The sequence below is a fragment of the Callionymus lyra genome, chromosome 10, assembly GCF_982586985.1.
Source record: "Callionymus lyra chromosome 10, fCalLyr1.hap1.1, whole genome shotgun sequence".
In the NCBI taxonomy this organism is placed as follows: domain Eukaryota; kingdom Metazoa; phylum Chordata; class Actinopteri; order Syngnathiformes; family Callionymidae; genus Callionymus; species Callionymus lyra.
Window position 1 is genome coordinate 10,093,064 of NC_141827.1, and position 22,035 is coordinate 10,115,098.

At 35.4% G+C, this 22,035-nt stretch overlaps 1 protein-coding gene across 3 annotated transcripts; it reads right to left on the minus strand.

The window, feature by feature from the left end:
• Positions 1-338: 338 nt before the first annotated feature.
• Positions 339-21,814, minus strand: LOC148070210 (protein polybromo-1-like). Of its 3 annotated transcripts, XM_087801773.1 has the most exons (30): positions 21,720-21,814; positions 19,590-19,739; positions 19,428-19,525; positions 19,214-19,361; positions 18,961-19,110; positions 17,219-17,335; positions 17,077-17,145; positions 16,785-16,883; positions 15,904-15,989; positions 15,760-15,845; positions 14,797-15,013; positions 14,471-14,612; positions 13,362-13,456; positions 13,021-13,300; positions 11,598-11,703; positions 10,900-11,539; positions 9,656-9,867; positions 9,408-9,593; positions 8,049-8,206; positions 7,748-7,993; positions 7,545-7,690; positions 5,682-5,839; positions 5,436-5,619; positions 4,015-4,216; positions 3,740-3,941; positions 3,527-3,679; positions 2,267-2,413; positions 1,126-1,166; positions 839-1,049; positions 339-769 (listed from the first exon to the last, which is right to left on the minus strand). In XM_087801773.1, the coding sequence occupies exons 2-30, from the start codon at positions 19,728-19,730 to the stop codon at positions 609-611; spliced, it is 4,881 nt and encodes a 1,626-aa protein (XP_087657899.1). In that variant the 5' UTR covers positions 19,731-19,739; positions 21,720-21,814; the 3' UTR covers positions 339-608. The 3 variants fall into 3 exon arrangements, with proteins under 3 accessions (XP_087657899.1, XP_087657898.1, XP_087657900.1); XM_087801772.1 differs by having other exon boundaries at positions 7,545-7,993; positions 9,408-9,596; XM_087801774.1 differs by lacking the exon at positions 21,720-21,814 and having other exon boundaries at positions 9,408-9,596.
• Positions 21,815-22,035: the final 221 nt, after the last annotated feature.

Sequence of the window (22,035 nt, forward strand, 5' to 3'; positions counted from 1 at the left end):
CTCTTCAATGGGTCAAGGGTCTGTCCCGAGGTCTCCTCCCAGTTAGACATGTCCAGATCACGTCCCAGGGATAATGGACAGTTAGTTAAGAATATAAAGAGTCCACATATGTGTAAACAAATGCGGAAAATTAAACAGAAATATGTTAAAAATGGAAATAAATATATATTTTGCATTTGTTGGGGTATTTATTTTAAGGCATTTCTGATATTCCATACAGGATCTTTTAAGGGAAATTTTGATCGGAACAAAAAACAGGAACACGTCACCATGGTAACCTTGGATCATCTAGTAACTGATCATTAGCAATGAAACCAGAACTAGTCAAGTTAAGGCAAGATGCCTTTATTTTTTTTGGAACACAATATAACTGAAGCGCTTGTAAACTTTTTTCCATTGCACTGAACTCTGCTGACGAAGGAAACAAGGAAGCTGTGAAAGAAACATTCATCACGACGTGACGGAAACGACAACAAATCACTCAGAAACGGTCCAAACATGAAACGACACAGAACAACAACAAGAGTGTTTTTTTTTTTTTTAGCGAGCGTGAGTCCGTCCTGTCTCACAGGGCTCGGGCCTCAGAGGCTCGGATTGTTAACATGCAGCTAGTTGTGCGTCTGGCAGACGTTGAGAGTGTCTCGCAGCATCAGGTCCCGCAGTCGCCAGAGTGCATCGGTCATGGTCTTGTGGGCTCCTTTGCTCTTCAGCCAATGGGACGGCAGCTTGCTCTCCTGCTCCTTCGTCAGGCGCACGTCTTGTTTTTTCACTGGAAACCAGACGATTCAGAGTTTAAAAATAAACTCCAGCGATGATCGACCCTCAGGACTATCTTCACCTGAGAGGACCTGGTCCCACTTGCTGATGGTGCTGGTTTCTGCGTTCAGGCCCTCGATGTAGCGCAGGTAGGCCTCGGAGTGGAGCAGCCTCTGGGACCTGGCAGGCGCCGACACGAACATGGGCGTGGAGGGCTGCTGCAGGGCGGGCTGACCCATCACTCCGCCCGGTAGCGTCGGCGCCGTCTGTTGACCCGAGCCTATTAGACTCATCTTAGCACACACACGCCGTCACACGCCATCACACGTCATCATCTCAACTTAAAAGTATGTATTCATTTTATTTTACCAGAGATCCATGACCTACTGCAGCCGCTCCAGAACCACTGCCTGGTTGAGAAGAACATAAATAATTGATTAAAACAAATAGAATTAAAGTCACCAGTTAATACTTTTTCCATTTATTTTCTAAAACTAATTCTCTTAACAGGGTCGAAGGTTTTTTTTAGTTTTTTATTGAAATGTGTGTTTTTGACGCATTTAATTTAATTTTTTCAACGTTTTCTATTATTGTTGAATATGTTTGAAAAATTGAATTAAAAAACACAAATCTTTTCAAAATTTACTTTTTCTTTTTAGCCTTTTAAATGTAATATAAAAATGTAGGTATAATAGCGTAAATGTAATTTTAATTGAATAGATTTTTTTTTTAAATTTAAAATACATTTCTTACATTTCTAAAATGTAATTGTTAAAAACCAAAACAAATGTAACCTTTGAAAAAAAATAATCATTGGATTCAAAAAATAAAAAGAATCCAAGTGTAAAAATTTGAAATGTTTAAATCAACCATTCAAGACTCGAACACGAAACTGAATTTGTTTTTATTGAATAATTTAATTTGATCATTTATCTATTGAAATGCCACATTTGTTTTTGTGTTTAAAAAGGATTCTTTTTAAACATAGCTTGATTGTCTAACACTATAAAAAATGTTTCTTCTAAATTCGATATTTCTTTTATTTATACTCTTCAAATTCAATTTAATAACGTTGGTAAAGTGCCAACATTAAATAAAAAAAATTTTTAATGACATTTTCTGTTAATACGTTTTTCTTTGAATTCAATTTTTTTGTTTTAATATCAATCTTTAAATACAAGTTATTAATTTCAAATATTGAATATAATCGAGTTCAATCCTACAACATACAAATAATTGATTGAAATCATTCAATAAAAATAGATCCAACCATTTAATATAGAAATTCAGTTAATTCAGCTGTTAAAAATAATAATAAAATGCTTAAAAAACAAGATATTTTAACAGTTTAATTCAATATTCTGAAGAGACTGACATACTAGAGTACCTGGAGTAAAGAGAGAGCACACATACAAAGCTCCTGCATTAGAGAGCTGGTTCTACTGGACCAGGTGTCTCCCCCTGCAGGTCTCAGACAGGAAGTGACGTCAGGTGGTTCTGCTGCTCTTACCAAAGCAGGGCATTCCACGGAAAGAAGGCAAACTGGGCAGGAGATGTTGGGGAAAGACCGGCGTCCCCGAGTGAAATGATGGTATGTCAATCATACAAGTCATGCCTTCCACATGTCCCCGGCCCACCAAACATGAGCCCACCACGCCTTCCATGAGAGGACAGCAGCGAAGAGACAGACGTGCAGTGAGATGCAGAGAAAAGTCATGCTGGTTCTAAACTGACGTCCAGCGTCCTTTAGGTTCGCGTTCGAATCGTCTTTTCCTTTAATGTTGTTAGTCTGTAGAGTCCTGGCAAAATGAAGGTTTGTCTCTAAACTGCTGAGTCTGGTTCTACTCCAGGTTTCTGCCTGTAAAAATTACATTTTCCTCGCAACTGTAGCGATTGGCTGGTTTTTCTCTTCTTTTTTAAACTGTGTCTTCAGACAACACTGACGATAAAACCTGTGATCAAAACGACTATTTTGAATATTTAATTTTTAAATGATTTGAATTGATTTATCCAATGATTTTGGGTCAAAACGTTTTAACATAATCTTTACCGTCCATTAGTGTCTCAAATGTTCATTTCTTCTTTCATGAATTGCAATAAACTGAAGTGAAAAGATGAAAATCTTCTGCTTTATCTTTAAAGGAAAGTTTGCCAAGACTCCATTTTCAGCTTAAATATTAATTAACAGTTTCATATGGAAGTAAATCAATATCATCAAACTATTGAATGATGGAATTTTGTCATTTTGAATCATTATTATTGCTTTTTTTAATAAAAAAAGCTGTTGAAAAAGAATAACATTCTATATTATTTCAATAATTTCTATTTTAAAACGCTGAATTTGGTTTTAATCATTGAATTATTAATATACTATTTCCTAACTGAATACATTTTTCTTTACACAATCATTTTGAAATGATTACCCAAAATTAAAAAAATCTCTTTAATTCATTTTTAAACCTTTATTTAATTGAATATCAAGCTGTTGGTATAAATGCCAACATTTATTCTATTTATTTGTTCATGAAATTACTAAAAAAAATCCAATTATTCAACAAAACAAATTCAACCTTTCAAAATATAAAATATTATATTGATATTTAAATTAAATTTGAATGTTTAAAAATGTTAAATTCAATAGTCTGAAGGCAATGATTGACTTCCAAAGCTTCTCATGAATAAAACATGAGGATTTAATGGAATAAATGTGATTCCCGAGGCATAAGAATTCTTAAAGAACGCTGGACAAGCTCCATCGAGGAGGGGTTACCTGACAGAGGAGGCATGCTGGGATCTAGCATCCCCATGGGGGTCGGAGGAGGCACTATCCCTATCAGCGCCTCCACAGAGGTACCTGATCTGGGGGGCGTCAGGTGGTGGACCCTCTCGCGCTCCTGCAGTTCGGCCACTTTGGCTGCTCTCTCTGCAACACACATGCCGGCGATGAGACTCACCTGGACACGCGCCCTCAGGTGAGTCTCACCTTCGTAGTCCGCCTTCCTGGAACTCTCCAGGTTCCTCCACTCGGTGCCCACCAGGCGGCTCAGCTCCCCGAAGGAGAAGTCGGGGTGTCGCGCCTTGATGACGGCCCGCATCTCGCTGCTGAACAGGATGTAGCCGCTCATGTTGATCTTCCTCTTGGAGCCTTCCTTCTTGGAGAGACCCTTGATGGACTTGTGCGAGGACTGGACCCATAAACAAAGACCGTTGACACGTCGACGACGAGGAGGCTTCGGGTCTCGGTTTGAACGGAGGTACCTGCGGAGGCGTGTAGGACATGATGTCCATGTCTCCGGACATGGCCGAGTGGGACCTGGAGAGGGAGTGATCCCCCAGATAGCCGTCGTCGTCGCCCAGATCTTCCAGCTCCTCGTCCGTCATGTCGGCAAACTTGGCCTCGAGCTCCTCGATCTTCCGGTCCAGCAGAGGAGACTGCTCCTTCTGAGGAACTATCAGCTTCCTGTCAAGACACCAGAGACACTCTTGATGGAACAACATTCTGCCTTCATGGCATCTTCTGTATCTGAGTAAACAAATAGAAATGAGAACTACTGTTGCTGGGTGAAGTTAGCCACATTCACAGGCTAAAAAGGTTGTTATTGTGTTATTTATTCACACGTTTAAAAGTTGGAGTGAATTTTGAGCTGGTAACTTTTAGTATCAATACTGGTCTATACATTATGATCTAAATCTTATATCTGTTTACTGTTACATTTCAAGTTTCTGATGGAAACGAAACCTCTAAATAAATCAAATGTAACAGTAACAGGGAGTATTTAAGATTGCATTATACGTCAACATTTTTATATTAAAACAGTTAAAAATATATTAAATAAAAAAAACATTTTTTTAATAATTGGAATTTTAAAAATAAAACTCATTGTGTAAAATAATTAATTCATGTTTTCACTATCAGACCAACATTTATACGGTAGATCACATTTAAATGGCTAAAAATCAAAAACATTTTGGATTAAAAAAACTATTTTTGACTATCTGTAAAAAATGAATTAATGTTGGTGCTATTATACCAACATAGCTACAGAATATTAACTTTAAAGGTCAAGAATAAAAAAATATATATATTATTTTTTATAATAGGATTTTTATTATAATAATAATTATTATTCAGATAATTATTGTAATAATACTTTTGTTATATTATAAAACAACAACAAAAAATGTAAAGACGATTTAAACAGTATCAACTATTTTGCATTAATAAAGCTTTTATTAAAAAAATAAATCATAATGATTTAGAATAATAAATAATAAATAAACTCATAATTACATTAATAAATATAACAGCAGGTCAGCAGGGGGCAGTGTGGGTCTAACCGTTAGACTCTAACGGAAGAACATGATATTTCCCTGGATTCATTCGTAAAATTAGTAAAACAGTAACTCGGGCTAAACTACTAAATTGTATGTATAACTTTTGTTTAAGAGTTTTAGGATTAAATTAATGCTAATTTATGTATAAGTAGGAGTGTCGCTCATAATGACATCACCATGAAGCCAATTGGTGCTTAGAACATAGAATTTAGATACTGCAGATGTTAACTGTCTGTGTCGCTGATGAACAAGATTGATGGACGGACATGACATGAGCCTCGTTTCCTTTTCTCCCCCATTTACAGAACGACGATCTCTCCTCTACGTGTCACAAAGCGTTTCACCTGAAGTAGTAGATTTCATCCTCCACCACTTTCCCAGACGGCAAGAAGCGCTTGAGCCCCTTGAACTTCTTCATCTGCTTCTCGCTCTCGATGTAGCGACTCTCGCAGAGAAGCACGTCCTGCTCGACCACCTCGGTGGGCCGACACGACAGGTAGTCCTTGAACGACGACACCAGACACTTGCCTGCGAAGGACAAACACGGGTGAACGTGCAGATTTGAACCGACGACTCTGGTGCTGGAGCACCTATGATGCAGCTCATGGGACACGCCTCCTCCAGGTTGCTCAGGAACACTTCCTTCTTGTAGAACATCTTGGTGGGTTCGTGCTCCGTCTCCTCAGGGTGGATGAAGATCGGCCCGAAGAAGAATCCGGCGCCGTCTCGCATCCACATTTTCTCAACTCTAAGCGGACCCAGCAGATAAATTACATCATTATGAATAAATACATGTATAAATACATCACAAAAATGTATAAATACATAAATGCGTGAATAATTAAATGTATTAATACATAACAAAATGTATAAATAAAATACATGCGTAAATAAATAAATGTATAAATACATAAATGTGTAAATAAATAAATGTATTAATACATAAATGCGTGAATAAATAAATGTATTAATACATAAATGCGTAAATAGATAAATGTATTAATACATAAATGCGTGAATAAATAAATGTATTAACACATAACAAAAATGTATAAATACATAAACGTGTGAATAAATGAATGTATTAATACATACATGCGGGAATAAATAAATGTATAAATACATTAAAAAACGTATAAATACATAAAAATGTATAAATACATAAATGACTGAATAAATAAATGTATAAATACATAAGAAAAATGTATAAATAAATAAATGCGTGACTAAAAAAATGTATTAATACATATTTAAACGTAACAAAAATGTATAAATACATAAATGCGGGAATAAATAAATGTATAAATATATAAATGCGTGAATAAATAAATGTATAAATACATAACAAAAATGTATAAATAAATAAATGCGTGACTAAAAAAATGTATTAATACATATTTAAACGTAACAAAAATTTATAAATACATAAATGTGTGAATAAATAAATGTATAAATATATAAATGCGTGAATAACTAAATGTATAAATACATAAAAAAAATATATAACAAAAATGTATAAACAAATAAATGCGTGAATAAATATAAAAATGTAATTTTTTTTTGTATGTATACATTTATATATATATATTTTGTATATTTTATTATTTATTTATTTTGTTACTAAAACATATATTTACTCCTGTATTAATTTATACATTTCGCCTTGTTAATTTATTTTGACATTTAGCTGAAAATAAAAAAGTTATTTAATGATGTCTTTATAAATGTATTTTTAATTATGTAACTTAACAAACGCATATGTTTTGGTTTAAGTAAAGTTTTGAAAGTCATGACTGACGTGGTCCAAGAAAACAAAGGTCCTGCTGATTGGACGAGCCCACAGAGCACGTAACGATTTGATTGGATCAGCCAGCTGTCAATAAAGCATCTGATTCATTCCAATGCAAGTCATTAAAGTCAGATAATAGTCATGTGTCAAGTGTGTAGTATTGGCTCAGGAAGTAAATGTTAATATGAACTTCTTACATCAACACTTTACAGCATCACAATCAGACAGAATCCTTTTTAAACCCAATTTATTTACTTTTTTTTAATTTTATTTTTACCTAGGTTTTCTTTAACCATTAATTGTTTACATTTAAAAAAATGTACACATTGAATTTTACACTGATTAAAGTAATGCAAAGGAAAAAAATATACAGCAAAAAATAACATAATATCCTGTTTTTCAAATTTAAAGTCTGATTTTGATGCTGTAAAAATGTTAAAAGTGTTATATTCGATGTCCACTACTTTACTTAAATGGATCAACATACATATGTACATTTAAATTATATATGTATATATATATATATATATATATATATATATATATACATATATAATTTTAATAATATTATAACCAAAGTTGGGAGATTCATAACAGATTGTTATGATTGTTCATTTAAGTTTATTTGAGAACGCAAGTAGCCAACATTGTGCAAGTACCGCACCTGCCCACACGGTGGCGCACCAGGCCATGAGAGGCGATGTAGACGTAGTCTCCTATTTTCAGCCAGAGGTTGTTGTGCGACAGCTGCTCGTAATACTGACACCCGGCCTCCCCGTTGGCGACTTCCATGGGAACGTCTTCCCTCTCCTGCGGAGACAAGTCCTTACAGCGAGGACTTCGTTCCGGGTCGAAGGTCAAACCCACCTTGTCCACGACGGCCTCCACCCGTTTGCTCTCGGTCTCGTCCGCCTTGCGCTCCTGCTTGGGCGCAAACATGGACGCCACGCGCACCACGGGCAGCGGGACGTCCCTCTGGACGAACTTCACTGAGCTCAGGGGCATGGTCCACATCTTGATCTTCTTGAAGGACTTGGACTTGGCGGAGTAGCGGGACTCGCAGACGTACACGTCCTCGGCCCTGAAGCCCTCCGGGTGGAGCTTGAAGTACTCCTGAGAAGAGTCGGGTTATTGACGGGAAGGAAGCGACGAAGACGAGGACACCTGCCTTCACGAACATCACCACACATTTGCCCTGGATCTTGCTGACGGGCGCCTTGTTGTAGTAGTCGCTCTTGAACACCTCCTTCTCCAGGAACTTGCGTGTGGCCAGATGGAAGGTCTCGTTGGGTCTGTAGAACCAGCAGCCGTACAGCCACTGCTCTCCTGAACCGAAGGTCGTACGAGGTCATGTTTACACACACATGGTCACGTGACACACGTCAGTGATCAATGACAAATCTAATATTATTTAACATCAATGATTAATCAATTAAATCACATAAATGTAAGTAGGAAGTTAATATTCTGATCAGTAATATAGAAAAGTTAGAATCTTTTTTGATTATAGTTCAAAGTAGTTTGATTTTAGTTGAAAACTATTTGATTAAAGTTGATTTTCTTTTTTATTAAAATTGATTTTTTTTAAATTTTAGTTGAAAATTGTTTAATTATAGTTGAAAATTGTTTGGTTATAGTTGATTTTTTTTATTAAAGTTGAAAATTGTTGGATTTTAGTTGAAAATTGTTTGATTATAGTTGAAAATTGTTTGGTTATAGTTGATTTTTTTTATTAAAGTTGAAAATTGTTTGATTTTAGTTGAAAATTGTTTAATTATAGTTGAAAATTGTTTGGTTATAGTTGATTTTTTTTATTAAAGTTGAAAATTGTTTGATTTTAGTTGAAAATTGTTTAATTATAGTTGAAAACTGTTTGATTATAGTTGAAAATTATTTGATTAAAGTTTATTTTTTTTATTAAAGTTGAAAATTGTTTGATTTTAGTTGAAAATTGTTTGATTAAAGTTGAATTTTTTTTATTTTAGTTGAAAATTATTTGATTAAAGTTGATTTTTTTATTAAAGTTGAAAATTGTTTAATTTTAGTTCAAAATTGTTTGATTATAGTTGAAAATGATTTGATTAAAGTTGAAAATTGTTTAATTTTAGTTGAAAATTGTTCGATTATAGTTGAAAATTGTTCGATTTCAGTTGAAAATTGTTCGATTATAGTTGAAAATGATTTGATTAAAGTTGAAAATTGTTTCATTTTAGTTGAAAATTGTTTGATTATAGTTGAAAATGATTTGATTAAAGTTGAAAATTGTTCGATTATAGTTGAAAATTATTTGATTAAAGTTGAAAATTGTTTAATTTTAGTTGAAAATTGTTCGATTATAGTTGAAAATTGTTCGATTTCAGTTGAAAATTGTTCAATTTCAGTTAAAAATGTTTGATTATAGTTAACATTTTTTGATTATAGTTAAAAGTAGTTGATTATAGTTGAAAGTTGGTGAATTAAAATAGAAAATTGTAAGATTACAGTCTAAAATAGTTTGCCAAACATCGATCAAACCAAGAGCACTGACCAGTGTCGTCCTGCCACAGACGCTCTATGTAGATGATGTGCGGCTGCAGGTTGGACTCTGCAGGTTCCACATACACATAATCTCCAACATGGTACATGCTGTCCTTGAAGCTGCAGTCCTGACTGTAGGTGCGCTGCTGGGAGCTGGACTGCCACGAGTCTCCTCCAGAGTCTTCTCGTTTCTCAGCTTCTGAACAAACACATGGTCCTCACTGACCGTCTGTCAACATTCTTTTATAAAATAAATACCTATCTTCTCCTCCTCCCGCTTGATCTTGTCCTCCTCAAACTCTCGGGGAAGTTTCTCTTTCTTCTCCTTCTCCACGTCGCCGTGCAGATGTTTGCAGGTGTAGCTCAGAGCCGGAGACATCAGGATCTCGCCGTTCTTGCAAAGTTCATCTCGAATACGGATGAAGAACTGCTGCAGCTCCACAGCGTCCTCGAAGATCTCAGAGTCTGTCCTGTGAAGGAAGTTAGACTTCAAACATGTGATCTGTTTTGTAAAGTCATAATAATAATAATAATAATAATGTCTATTTGTATAACACCTTTCTAGACCAGGGTCACAAGGCGCTTTAACAGTCATGCATTCCCCCGTTTACACACAATCATAGTCAGAGTTTGATTACAGTTGAAAATTGTTTGATTATAGTGGAAATTTGTTTGATTATAGTTAAAAATTGTTTGATTATAGTTAAAAATTGTTTGATTATAGTTGAAAATTGTTTGGTTATAGTTGAAAATTGTTTAATTATAGTTTTAAAAAATTAAATTATAATTGAAAATTGTTTGATTATAGTTAAAAATAGTTTGATTATAGTTGAAAATTGTTTGATTATAGTTGAAAATTGTTTAATTATAGTTTAAAAAAATTAAATTATAATTGAAAATTGTTTGATTATAGTTTTAAAAAATTAAATTATAATTGAAAATTGTTTGATTATAGTTAAAAAACTGTTTGATTATAGTTGAAATGTGTTTAATTATAGTTGAAAATTGTATGAAAATTTGTTATAATAGATGAAAAATTGTTATAATTGATTTTTTTTTAATTATAGTTGAAGATTGTTTGATTATAGTTGAAATTTGTTTGATTATAGTTAAAAAAAACTTAAATTATAATTGAAAATTGTTTGTTTATAGTTGAAAATTGTTTGAAAATGGTTTATAATAGATGAAAAAAATGTTATAGTTGAAAATTGTTTAATTATAGTTGAAATTTGTTTAATTATAGTTGAAATTTGTTTGATTATAGTTAAAAATTGTTTGATTATAGTTGAAAATTGTTTGATTATAGTTGAAAATTGTTTGGTTATAGTTAAAAAAAACTTAAATTATAATTGCAAATTGTTTGTTTATAGTTGAAAATTGTTTGAAAATGGTTTATAATAGATGAAAAAAATGTTATAGTTGAAAATTGTTTGATTATAATAAATAATTGTTTAATTAAGTTGAACATTGTGAAGATTTAATTCCAACGATAGATTCCTCACCTGTTCATGTGACGAGCTTTCTCCAACACTTCGAACATGTGATCCTGGAACACGTCCAGCCTCTTGTAAAGTCCTCGCTCCACATTGTTCCGGATGATCTCGAAGTTCAGGAGCGGCTTCTCCGGGTTCCCCGGGTCGGACGCGGGGATCTCAGCCAGCGAGTCGCTATAGCAACGGCCCTCGTCGTCCTGGTGCCCGAGCACCGACACGAACAGGCTGCGGACCAGATCCTGGATCAGTCGAGGGACGTCGGGCACGTGGGCGTCGTCGCCTCCTTCCAGCTCGTGCTTGGTCTCCAGGAGGACTCTGTGCAGGACCAGAGCGTCCCGGTAGATCAGGGACTCGGGCTCGTTATACGTACAAGCGTTGTTGAACATGAGGACGAAGTCCTCCACCAGCGCGTCCACATCCTGGTACTTATTGGCCAACATGTGGCTCTTGATCTTCTCCATGTCCATGGGCTTCTTGATGGCGATGTAGTAGTCCGGCAGCTCGGCCCGCGACGGGAGCCTCAGGAAGATGGTGCTGAGTCGCCGACTTCGTTTGTCCGTGAAGTTCTTCACCGACTCGTAGAGCTCGTTCAACTTCTGCTGCAGGGGCGTGAGGTACTTGGACTTCTTCAGGGCCACGCTGGTCTTCCCTGGAGGTGGACAAGAACACCGGTGAAGTAGACGTGGACCACCTGGGAGGTCACTCACGGTTCTTCATCTTGGACGACATCAGGTCGTCGTCGTCCGGCGCCGGACCCAGCTCCCTCCGTCGCTCTCGCAGAATCCTCTCCAGAACCTCCGCGTCGTTGTAAACCTGCAGCAGAACCAGAGTTTAAGATGTTTAACAATAACTGAGGATAACATCAGTTGATAAACTGTATTTAAATAGAAATGTTTTCACAACGTTAATGAACACGTTACACTGTTAGGATCATAAACACTTCATTCAATTCACTATATATTTTCATTTAATTATAACATTTTTATATAATAACTGTAATATATTACTCATTATTTTATTTTTAAAGGAATCATTTTGTCCTACTTCCTCAATATTGTTTATGGTAAGGTAAGAAGTTGTTTGATTGGAGTAGAAAATTGTTCTATATATTATTAACTGTAATCCAACAACTTTAAACAGTAATCAAACAATTTTCAACTATAATCAAACAATTTTCAAGTTTAATCCAACAATTTTCAACTATAATCAAACAATTTTCAAGTTTAATCCAACAATTTTCAACTATAATCAAACAATTTTCAACTATAATCAAACAATTTTCAAGTTTAATCCAACAATTTTCAACTGTAATCTAACAATTTTCAAGTTTAATCCAACAATTTTCAACTATAATCAAACAATTTTCAACTATAATCAGACAATTTTCAAGTTTAATCCAACAATTTTCAACTGTAATCAAACAATTTTCAAGTTTAATCCAACAATTTTCAACTATAATCAAACAATTTTCAACTATAATCAAACAATTTTCTACTGTAATCCAACAATTTTCAACTATAATCAAACTATTTTCTACTGTAATCCAACAATTTTCAACTGTAATCAAACAATTTTCAACTATAATCCAACAATTTTCAACTATAATCAAACAATTTTAACTGTAATCATACATTTTTTAACTATAATAAAATGATTTTCAACTTAAATAAAACTATTTAATATGATATCAAACAATTTTCTACTTCAGTAAGAAATTTTGTAACTAAAGTTAAACAAGTTAAATTTCTACGATTGTACACGAGTGATCAATAAAAAGCAAACATGTGTATGATTTGAGAAATGTGAAATAATATATATCATTTTATTTTGAAAGGAAACTTGATGCCATTGTTTGCTCTACTTCCTCTGAATATGTGTTTTTGAAACATCACTGCGAACAAAGGTTCAGGTCCTACAATGTTAATTCAATTTGGTTAAATTAGAGTTTTTAAAAAATGAAAACTTAAATAGACGAAGAAGATGAAAAAGGTTTGCTTCATTTAGCATAAAGTTAAAGATAGTTCAGCTTTAACTCACTTTATACATAAACATTGTCATCAAAAATGTGTTTTTTCAGAGTGAAATCTTTCATTTTTGATGTTAGGTGTCGCTCATCAAAAGAGTTGTTACCCGCGAGCCTTCTTCGTTGTAGTGTCGAGCGTTCCGGAACATGAGCCTCAGGTCTTCCACCACGGCCTCCTCGCCGAGGTACTTGTCGGATCGGATGTTGTGCTCGATGGTCCTGAGGTCCATGGGCTCCAGGATGACCTTGTAGTAGTCCGGGTAGTCCTTCTTGGAGGGTTTGACCATGAACAGGTCGCACAGGCGACGACCGGTTCCTGCCTCTCGAGCCTCGATCACGGCGGCCAACAGAGCTTTCATGCGGTTCTTCTTGGACGTCTTCTTGTAGCTGAAGGTTTAGGATGAAGATGGTTATGAAGACATGAGGATGATTTAGAAAAGAGACTCACATCTTCCTCTTCGTGCTGCTGGTGTCGGAGGCGGCGCAGGAGAGCATACTGTCTCCATCGTCGTCCTCCCTCTGGACCAGCTCCCTCTTCTTCATCTGCACGAGAATCAACTGGTCTTTAAGAAAACTATATATAGAATCTTCAGAATATTTCATGATTTAATTCACTTTATATTTTATGCATTGGATGATCTTCAAACATTTCAATATTGAATTTAAAAGGCTATGAATTACACAATATTAAAGTGAGAACATTCATTTTTTAATTTTTGGAATTTCAATAAAAAACACTTTATATATATATATATATATATAAACAGGTTTTATTGGCTCTATTATGGCAATTTTTACATTGTACTTACAAGTCGACCGAAAATATTGAATTTAAGATGTTAATTTTGGAAATATTGGAATTAAAATATCAAATTATATTTGCAAAAAAAGATCATGTTTGGACTATTATACTTGCATTTTTCATTGTATTTAAAAGGCAAATAATTTAAAAAAAAAAACGTGAATTTATAATAATTATTTTTCAACCTTTTTAATTAGAATTAAAATATTACACTGTGTAAAAAAAAAGGCAATTTTAAATTATTTTTTTCAATCCAAAACTGGAATTATTCTCAAATTTTGATAAAATAGTTTGTTACTTTAAAAGGTTAAACAAGTTTAAAAGGCTAAGAATTAAACAATATTATATTTATAACATTAAGTGTTGAATTAGAATTAAAAATGGCTTATTTTGATTTATTTTTTATGAAAATTGCTGTTTTTTTTGTGGCTATTGGAAAAAAAACAATTTAGTCAATAAAGTTTTACCTTACCTTACCTTACCTCGGAATAAAAACGTTTTTTTTAAATAAAACATAAAAAAATGTTTAGTAAGTGATGAAAAGAAAAGTTCAATATAAAAACTAAAGAATTTAAATATTAAATAAAAACAAATTAAACCTTTCAATAAAAAAAAAAAAACTATTGAAGTAAATTAATGAAATGCTGAACAACAAAATCACATAAAAAAAAGTAAAAAACGTGAAATGTTAAATCCAACATATACTCATGTACATATACGACTATACAGTACTTCCGTAAGAAACCGGTCTCGACCTGCTGGATGTGCTGCAGCTTGAGCGCACGCTTGTAGACGGACGAGTGAGGAACGTTGTAACGCTTGGCGTTCTCGAACATCAGCGTGAGGTCCGAGTCCACCTGCTCCACGCTCTCGTACTCGTTGTTCCTCATCTTGTTCCTGCGGGGGAACCATGGGATCTCACATTCGGGAAGGAGGGAGCAGAGGAACACCGACTCTACCGTGAGCAGCCGAGTTTAGATTCAAGAGGAAATAGATTCAATATGAAGCAAATATATTTAAGTTCGTTATTTAACCAAAACAATAATGGCAGCTTCTGAAGATATGGACGAAGCTGTCGTACTTGATCTGAAGGAGGCACAAGGGCTGACTGATCTGCTGGTAGTAGTCCGGGTAGTCCTTCCTGGAGGGCAGCTGCAGGAAGGGTTCGGAGATGGACTGGCCTTGACTGTTCCTGGCTCCTCGCACCACTTCGTAGAGTTGGAAGATCGGGTTATTCATGTCCATGTTGGAGGTCAGACTCTCGGCCTCAGACTCCCCTTCATCGTAATGGACCGAACCTGCGCGAGGATTTAAACGACAATTTAGTACAAGATATGCGTAATTCACGTGATAAGCTGCGTAGAGAAGTACAGTATATCGGAATATTGAACGGTTGAATTGAAGTGTTGCTACTTATTTAAGGTTTGAATTTTTATTTTTAAATAATCAATAAAATCAATAATTAATAATACAATATTTGAATACACAAAGAGTTTGACATTCAAAGCACAATAATTTAAATTTAAATATCAATGTTTTTTCGTTAACTAAGTTAAAGCGAGTGTCTCAGTGCTCGTTTGAATTAGTCTGGTAAGACGACACTGTTATACCAACGTTTTTATATTGAATATAAAAGACAATGAATGAAAATATGTGGAATTTAAAACATTTATTTTTGAACTATAAGAACGAGAATATCAAACTCTACTCTCTCTCTCTCAAAACATTTTTTAAAATCATGTTCTGAAAAGATTTCATTTAAATTAAAATTTAATTTAATTCAATGATCTAATAAAAACGAATTAAAAATGTCAACTTAAGAAATGATGAAATAAATTATTCAAAAAAATAATTGAATGCTTAAAAAAAAGCTAAAAACATTTCAATAAAATAAGAAAAATTAAGTTTCAACAAATGAAAAGTAAAATTCAACCATTCAGTATTTTTATGTCACTGATTTACTTCCGTATGTAACAGTTGTGATACCAATATTTATCTTTACTCAGTATCTGAGGGAGTCGTGAATACATATGAGCGTGTTTACCAGAGAGTATTCCTTCATCGTCACTTTCATACTGCAGTGCCATCGTGATCGCTGAGATTCTGTCTCCCTGAGCCGACTTCCTGTTCCTGCGAGAGACTCGGACGTTCAAGAAAAACTCAGAGTCGATTCGTCCTAAAATCTTACTTGATCCTGATGCTGGACTTGATCGGCTCCCCGTGTTCCATCTCAGACTTCTTCTGAGTGAAGACCTTTTTAATGGTGTTTGCATCCTGAGGAGAAGATTTAGTTTGGTGAGGTTTTTTCCAAGTTTTGCAGCGCCCCCACCTGGTGTAAACACGGCCGTGCACCCGCGTCCATTTGCCGTAAACGTGTGCGAGTGCATTTAATTTATTATTACATTTATAGAAATACATGAGTGTAGAATATTGAATGATTGAATTTTAAAATGTTGAAACAGTTTTATTGAAATGTTTTATCAAGAATTAATTGATTGATCAGAAATGAAAGATTGATTTTTTTCTTTTTTTTTTTAAATCAAATATTTTTTGAAAATGATTATTTTCTCTTACTCAAGATTTGTCCATTTTAATCCAAATAAATTAAGAAATATATTTTCAAAATGTAATTTTAATAGTTTTTTCATTCAACAACTCAATGAAAACCAAACAAAAATATGTAAAGTTTCAACATTTTCAATTAAATTAAAATAAATTATTCAATATTCTGATGTCACTGATTTACTTCCATGTATATTGTCCCAATAAATTAACATATTTCCATTGATATTTTGGCAAAAACACTTGACCCTCATGTTATCTCAGGGTCAAGGTGACCCGAAGGCCCAAAAACAAATAATTATTCATTGCTTCTGAGTCAGGTCGTTGACCCAGAGACAACACAAAAAGGATAAAACAATTACATTTGTTTTCGGGCCTTCGGGTCACCTTGACCCTGAGACAACACAAGGGTTAAATAAGCTTTCAAAGGCCACAAATCCTGGTTCATCATGAATCAAATATTAAATACAGATTTATGAACCACTGACTCTCGAAGCAGGTACTGACCTTGAACACCTGAGATCCAGGTTCATTGTAGGCTTTGGCATTTTTGACCAGCAAGTCGACGTCCTTGGCCATCGCGTTGAGACTCTTGTAACTGCCCATCTGTGACCACACACACACACACACACACACACACACACACACACACACACACACACACACACACACACACACACACACACACACACACACACACACACACACACACACACACACACACACACACACACACACACACACACACACACAGTGTTAGTGATGAGAGCAACAAACGCACAAAAGTGTATTGACTCACCTGGATCTTCTGAGCGATGAGCTTCAGGTCGATGGGCTCCTTGATGACGGCGTAATAATCCGGATATTGCTTCAAACGCACAGAGAGTTAACTGTGGATCTGATGAGAAACGTCTCTTGCTTTTTTTGTTGTGTTTTCGTACCACTTTGGACGGAAGCCTCTGGAACAGTTCGCTGATCAGACGTCCTGGCGGCTCGATGTGACTCACCACTGTGTCCAGAAGCTGCTCCAGAAGTTCTCGCAGGCAGCTCACAGAACTCTAGGACCAGGAAGTAAATACAGGAAGTCAGATCCATACTTTCATTATATATTCGTAACACATGTTTTTTCTTTAATGAATGTACAATCACACACTTCAAATGTAACATATTTATGTGTGTGTACATCACACACATAAAGTCAAACAATTTTTCCACAGTGAGAAAACAGTTCTCATTTAATCAGACGAGATATTTTATAGATAATTTTGATTATTTTTGCCCTTTATTCACACTTTTCTATGTCACTGAACAAAATATTTACTTTATTTTTGAATTCATGCTTTTATTGTGCGTCATGGTATTATGGTATTAAGTGGAAATTGTGTGCGTCATGTGCAGGTTTATGTAGATCAGTGGACCCCGAGGCATTAGTAACCGTATTATTGATTATTACTGTCTGGAACATGGTATTTTCTATCAAATTAGCATGTTGGTTTTGACTGTTTAAGTCAAGTTTATAAAAAAAGAAAACTAGTAAAAAATAATAAACAACAACGATTTATTTGTACTGTTTTTACAGGTCCGTGCTGCAAACACTGATGTAGATGATGTGATAATTACTGGGTGTCATGTGATTGGTTGGTGTGTAATTTATTCTTAAACAACGTTACTTATATCAATGCTATTCATGTTATTGATAATTTCCCTTTCGACTCGTATGTTCATGTATATTGTCCTTTATGTATATTTCCAAATTCATGATCTTTGAGCTCACTTATACTGTATATATATATAAATATATATATATATATATATATATATATATATATATATATACTGTCGCTCTGCTCTTTTACCACATTGTAGTGTGTCGGGTTAATGCAAAACTTTTTAATACCATATGAAATAAAATGTAACAACAAGTAGACAGTCAGCCAAATTAAAAAAAAAACAAATAAATAACTTAAGATTAGGGAGAATTTTTAACTAAATTAGTTAAATTAGTTCACTGAGAAAATGACACAGTAGTACGGATTTGGAAAATGTACAACACAAAGTACATCACGACTCTTACCTCGTTCCGCCCTGAAGAAGAATGTTGTGGGTCTGTGGTGTGTTTTGACAAGAATGGAATTTGATACGTATCACGATACAGTGGTAACGATATCATTCATGATATATTTTGATACGGAAGAAACAAGGATAAATAGGTTTGATTTTTCTTAAGCATTTAATTGTAGGAAAACTGTTGTAGCATAATAAACACACAACATCACTGACTGATGAGTGAAACGCAAGGATCCATATTTGTATTTTTGACAAAACAGGCTAAATTAAGTGGATTCTTACATGTTAATTGTTCATTTAAAACCACATTGAGGTAGAACTGCAACTACATCTGCGCTGTCGCCACTTCACTGTTTGTTACTTCTGCACCTAAATATGCTTATTATTATCTTAAAATAAATGTAAAAAAATAAACATTTTGAGATTTTAAAACTGACATAAAATCGTACTTATCATGTGTTTACCTTATCAAGACTGATTTAAGGCATTTTAATGCCATTTAATGCCGTATACAGTATATTAATTAAATTCACGCTTATTTGAGCGTCCACTGGAAACCTGTGTGTGCTCGCGCAGATCGACTCGAACAAACCGAGAATAAAAACAGTCGTAGCACCTCGTCTTCTGTGCATCCTCCCGGGTTGTCCTGCGCCTCGTAACCGTCCTCGTCGTCTTCATCGTACTCGCCGCGCTGAACAAACTCGTTCCTGGTCTGCTGGTACAGATCCCAGAGTCGACTCGCAGCCTTGTACTCGGAGCTGTCGGACTGCAGAGGGTAAGAGTTACAGGTCCGTCCCACCTGGACCCATGAGGACCCATGAGGACCCATGAGGACCCATGAGGACCGTCCCCCCCGTCTCCTTCATTACCTTATAATACCTCTTTGCGTTGCTGAACAAGAGCTCGAAGTCGGCCGTGATCTGCTCCACGTCGTCGTATTCTTCCATCTTCAGCTTCTGCTGGATCTTCATCATGTCGATGGGCTGAGAGACCACGTGATAGTAGTCCGGCTGGTTCCTTCAGGCGGACAGGAGCGGGGTCAACGACCCGGGTCGGACAGAGGGACCCGTCTTTTAGACGTACCTTCGTTTCGGGGCTCGGATGAACAGCTCGCACAGCGTCCGGCCGTGATCGTCCTTGTAGTCTCTCACGGTGTTGTAGAGCTCGTGACACACGGCCAGCTGCACGACACAAACCACAGGTGAATAAACATGAACTCACGGACTGTGAAGGAGTGAAGATTACAGGATCCACGGGAGGAATGTTGGAGGTCCTTCTCTTCTTCCTCCCGGCCGAAGACGCGAAGGACGAGCTCTGGCACTCGTCGAAGTCTCCGCCGCTCACGCTGCTGGAGGGCGACGTCGCTCGTCTCCTCTTCAGGGCCATGGCGAGCCCCTGCAACAGCGTAGGTCAAAGGTCAGCAACCATTCTGACAAACTTCAAGCTACTTCCAAGGGTTCCAGGAAGTTTGATACTCATCATATCGACAGGAACAGAAGCTGCTTTTACAATATATAAAAAAAATGCTGAATGAAATACGTTAAAGAAATGTCAACAATCGTATTTTATTTTCCTTTATTTTTTTTAAGACAAAACTAAAAATATTCTTAACATAAAACCATTTGCAGAATCGTACTTAAAGTTCAACTAATGTGTTGATTTAAGTGTGTCCTAAATAGATGTTGGACTCTATTGTATCATCAGTGTGTGTTTGTACAAAACTCTATTTTCATTTAAATATTTACATTAGACAATCTTATGATCTTAAGCTCCGCCCACTGAAAACACTTTTCTGGAGATTAAATCTTGTTTACCATAACCACACCCACTCTGCTGTGATTGGTCAAACATTGAGGTTTGTCATTGCGCTTTATTAATCCCAGAATCTTCCAACTCTAGGGGACTCGTTGTATGAACAAAGTGGGTGTGACTACTGCTGGCTGGAGGAGTCATTATTACGTCATATAAAGTAACACGTTAAAAAACTGATTATATTTTAGGAAATTTAGGATATATTTTAAGAAGTTTATACTTAATGTGGCATTACTTGTTTAAAAATATTAAATTATGAATCCTTTTATGTTTAGTCAATGAAATTATCTACTTCATCCATTTATTTATGCATTCATTTTATCAAAGTGAAAAAGCGAATGAAACCATATGAATGGATTCTTCAGTGAAATTATGTTAATAAAACCTGATGCAGGAACATCAACGAACAAATGATAATGATAATGAAAATAAGGACATTGAGTTTCATAACATGTATACAACACAAAACCTTGACTAAAGTTTAATATGAAATGAATTCATAAAAGCAAATATATTTGTCTAACTTTCTCTGCCATAAAGATGGAGACCCCCGGGAAAAGACATAGAATTAGACTTAGTAGACTTAGATTGTATCATCTTGTTCTTTCTTTTTATTTCTCTTTGTTCTTGTTCTTATTTTATTTTGATTATTTTTCTATGAAAAATTGCTGTATTTGCTGAGGATAATTTGGAAAAAAAACAAAACAATTTCCCGCAGGAGACCTCCTGAGGGATCAATAAGGTTCTATCAATCAAAAGGAAGAGGAGAAATAAAACTATGTGGTTCATGAAGGCAGCAAAAGAGGTGATGATGAAGCTGTGAGAAGTTTAGGGTAGAGTTTTTGTCGACTTTTTATGGCGTTTCAATCAGAAATAGTTTGCAATGATATTGACTGTGAACAAGTGAAACATGTCACCATCACTCCACATACACATTGAAGTAGTTTCTACCACTTACAATCGTCTGAAATCACATGAATATACATTTTTATTTTTTATAATAGTGTTGAGTCTTCCTTCAAATGAGTTTTTCCAAACTGACACTTAGTTTATATATATCACACACAACACGTAATAACAGGAAGTTCATTTGATTTAAAACGACTTTGAAACTATTATTTGACAGTTTATGGACAGGTTTACACAATAATACCATTTATTCACTTGGGGTTTTTCTTCTTTATATTACACTGGGTTGTGACGTAAGTGTCAAGTATTGTTTTTAATGTGTTTATTTCACTAATTCAACGGTTTTTTCCCCTCCTTTTTCTGCCTGTATTGATCTGTGACGGTGAACATGGCTCATGAGTTCTGGACGCTTCATGTTGACACTGGTCCTGTTGTCACACACCTTTTATGGCTTTAACGGCGGCTGGACACACACCTGAGCGTGCCTCAGGTACACACGCACGCACACGCACGCACGCACACGCACACACTCGGCTAATCTTAGCTGCACCAGGTTAGCAACATCCTCTACAGCGGAGACAACGAATGACGTCACAAAGACGCGCCTGAGATGTTTAAAGTCTTCACTCCGTCCTGGACACGCTGGACACTTACCTCGGTGACCTCGCTAAACGACCCAGAAACGATCGACCATCACGGAGCCAATCACTTATCGATTTTAGGCTCAGAGACACAACTGTAAAGTTGGCTCCGGGTAACGCATAGTTTTCCGCACGTCACCTTACAAAATAAAAGCTTGTGTATAAAGCGGCCGCGGAAAGGACGCTATTGATAGAAAATGTAATTATTGGTCAAGTTTATGGATAGAGTGAGTAAAATGACACCAGTTTCTATATATTTATGATCACTAGACAAATAAAATGAAACGTATTTATTGCATTAATCGGAAACGAACACTGTTATGATGACT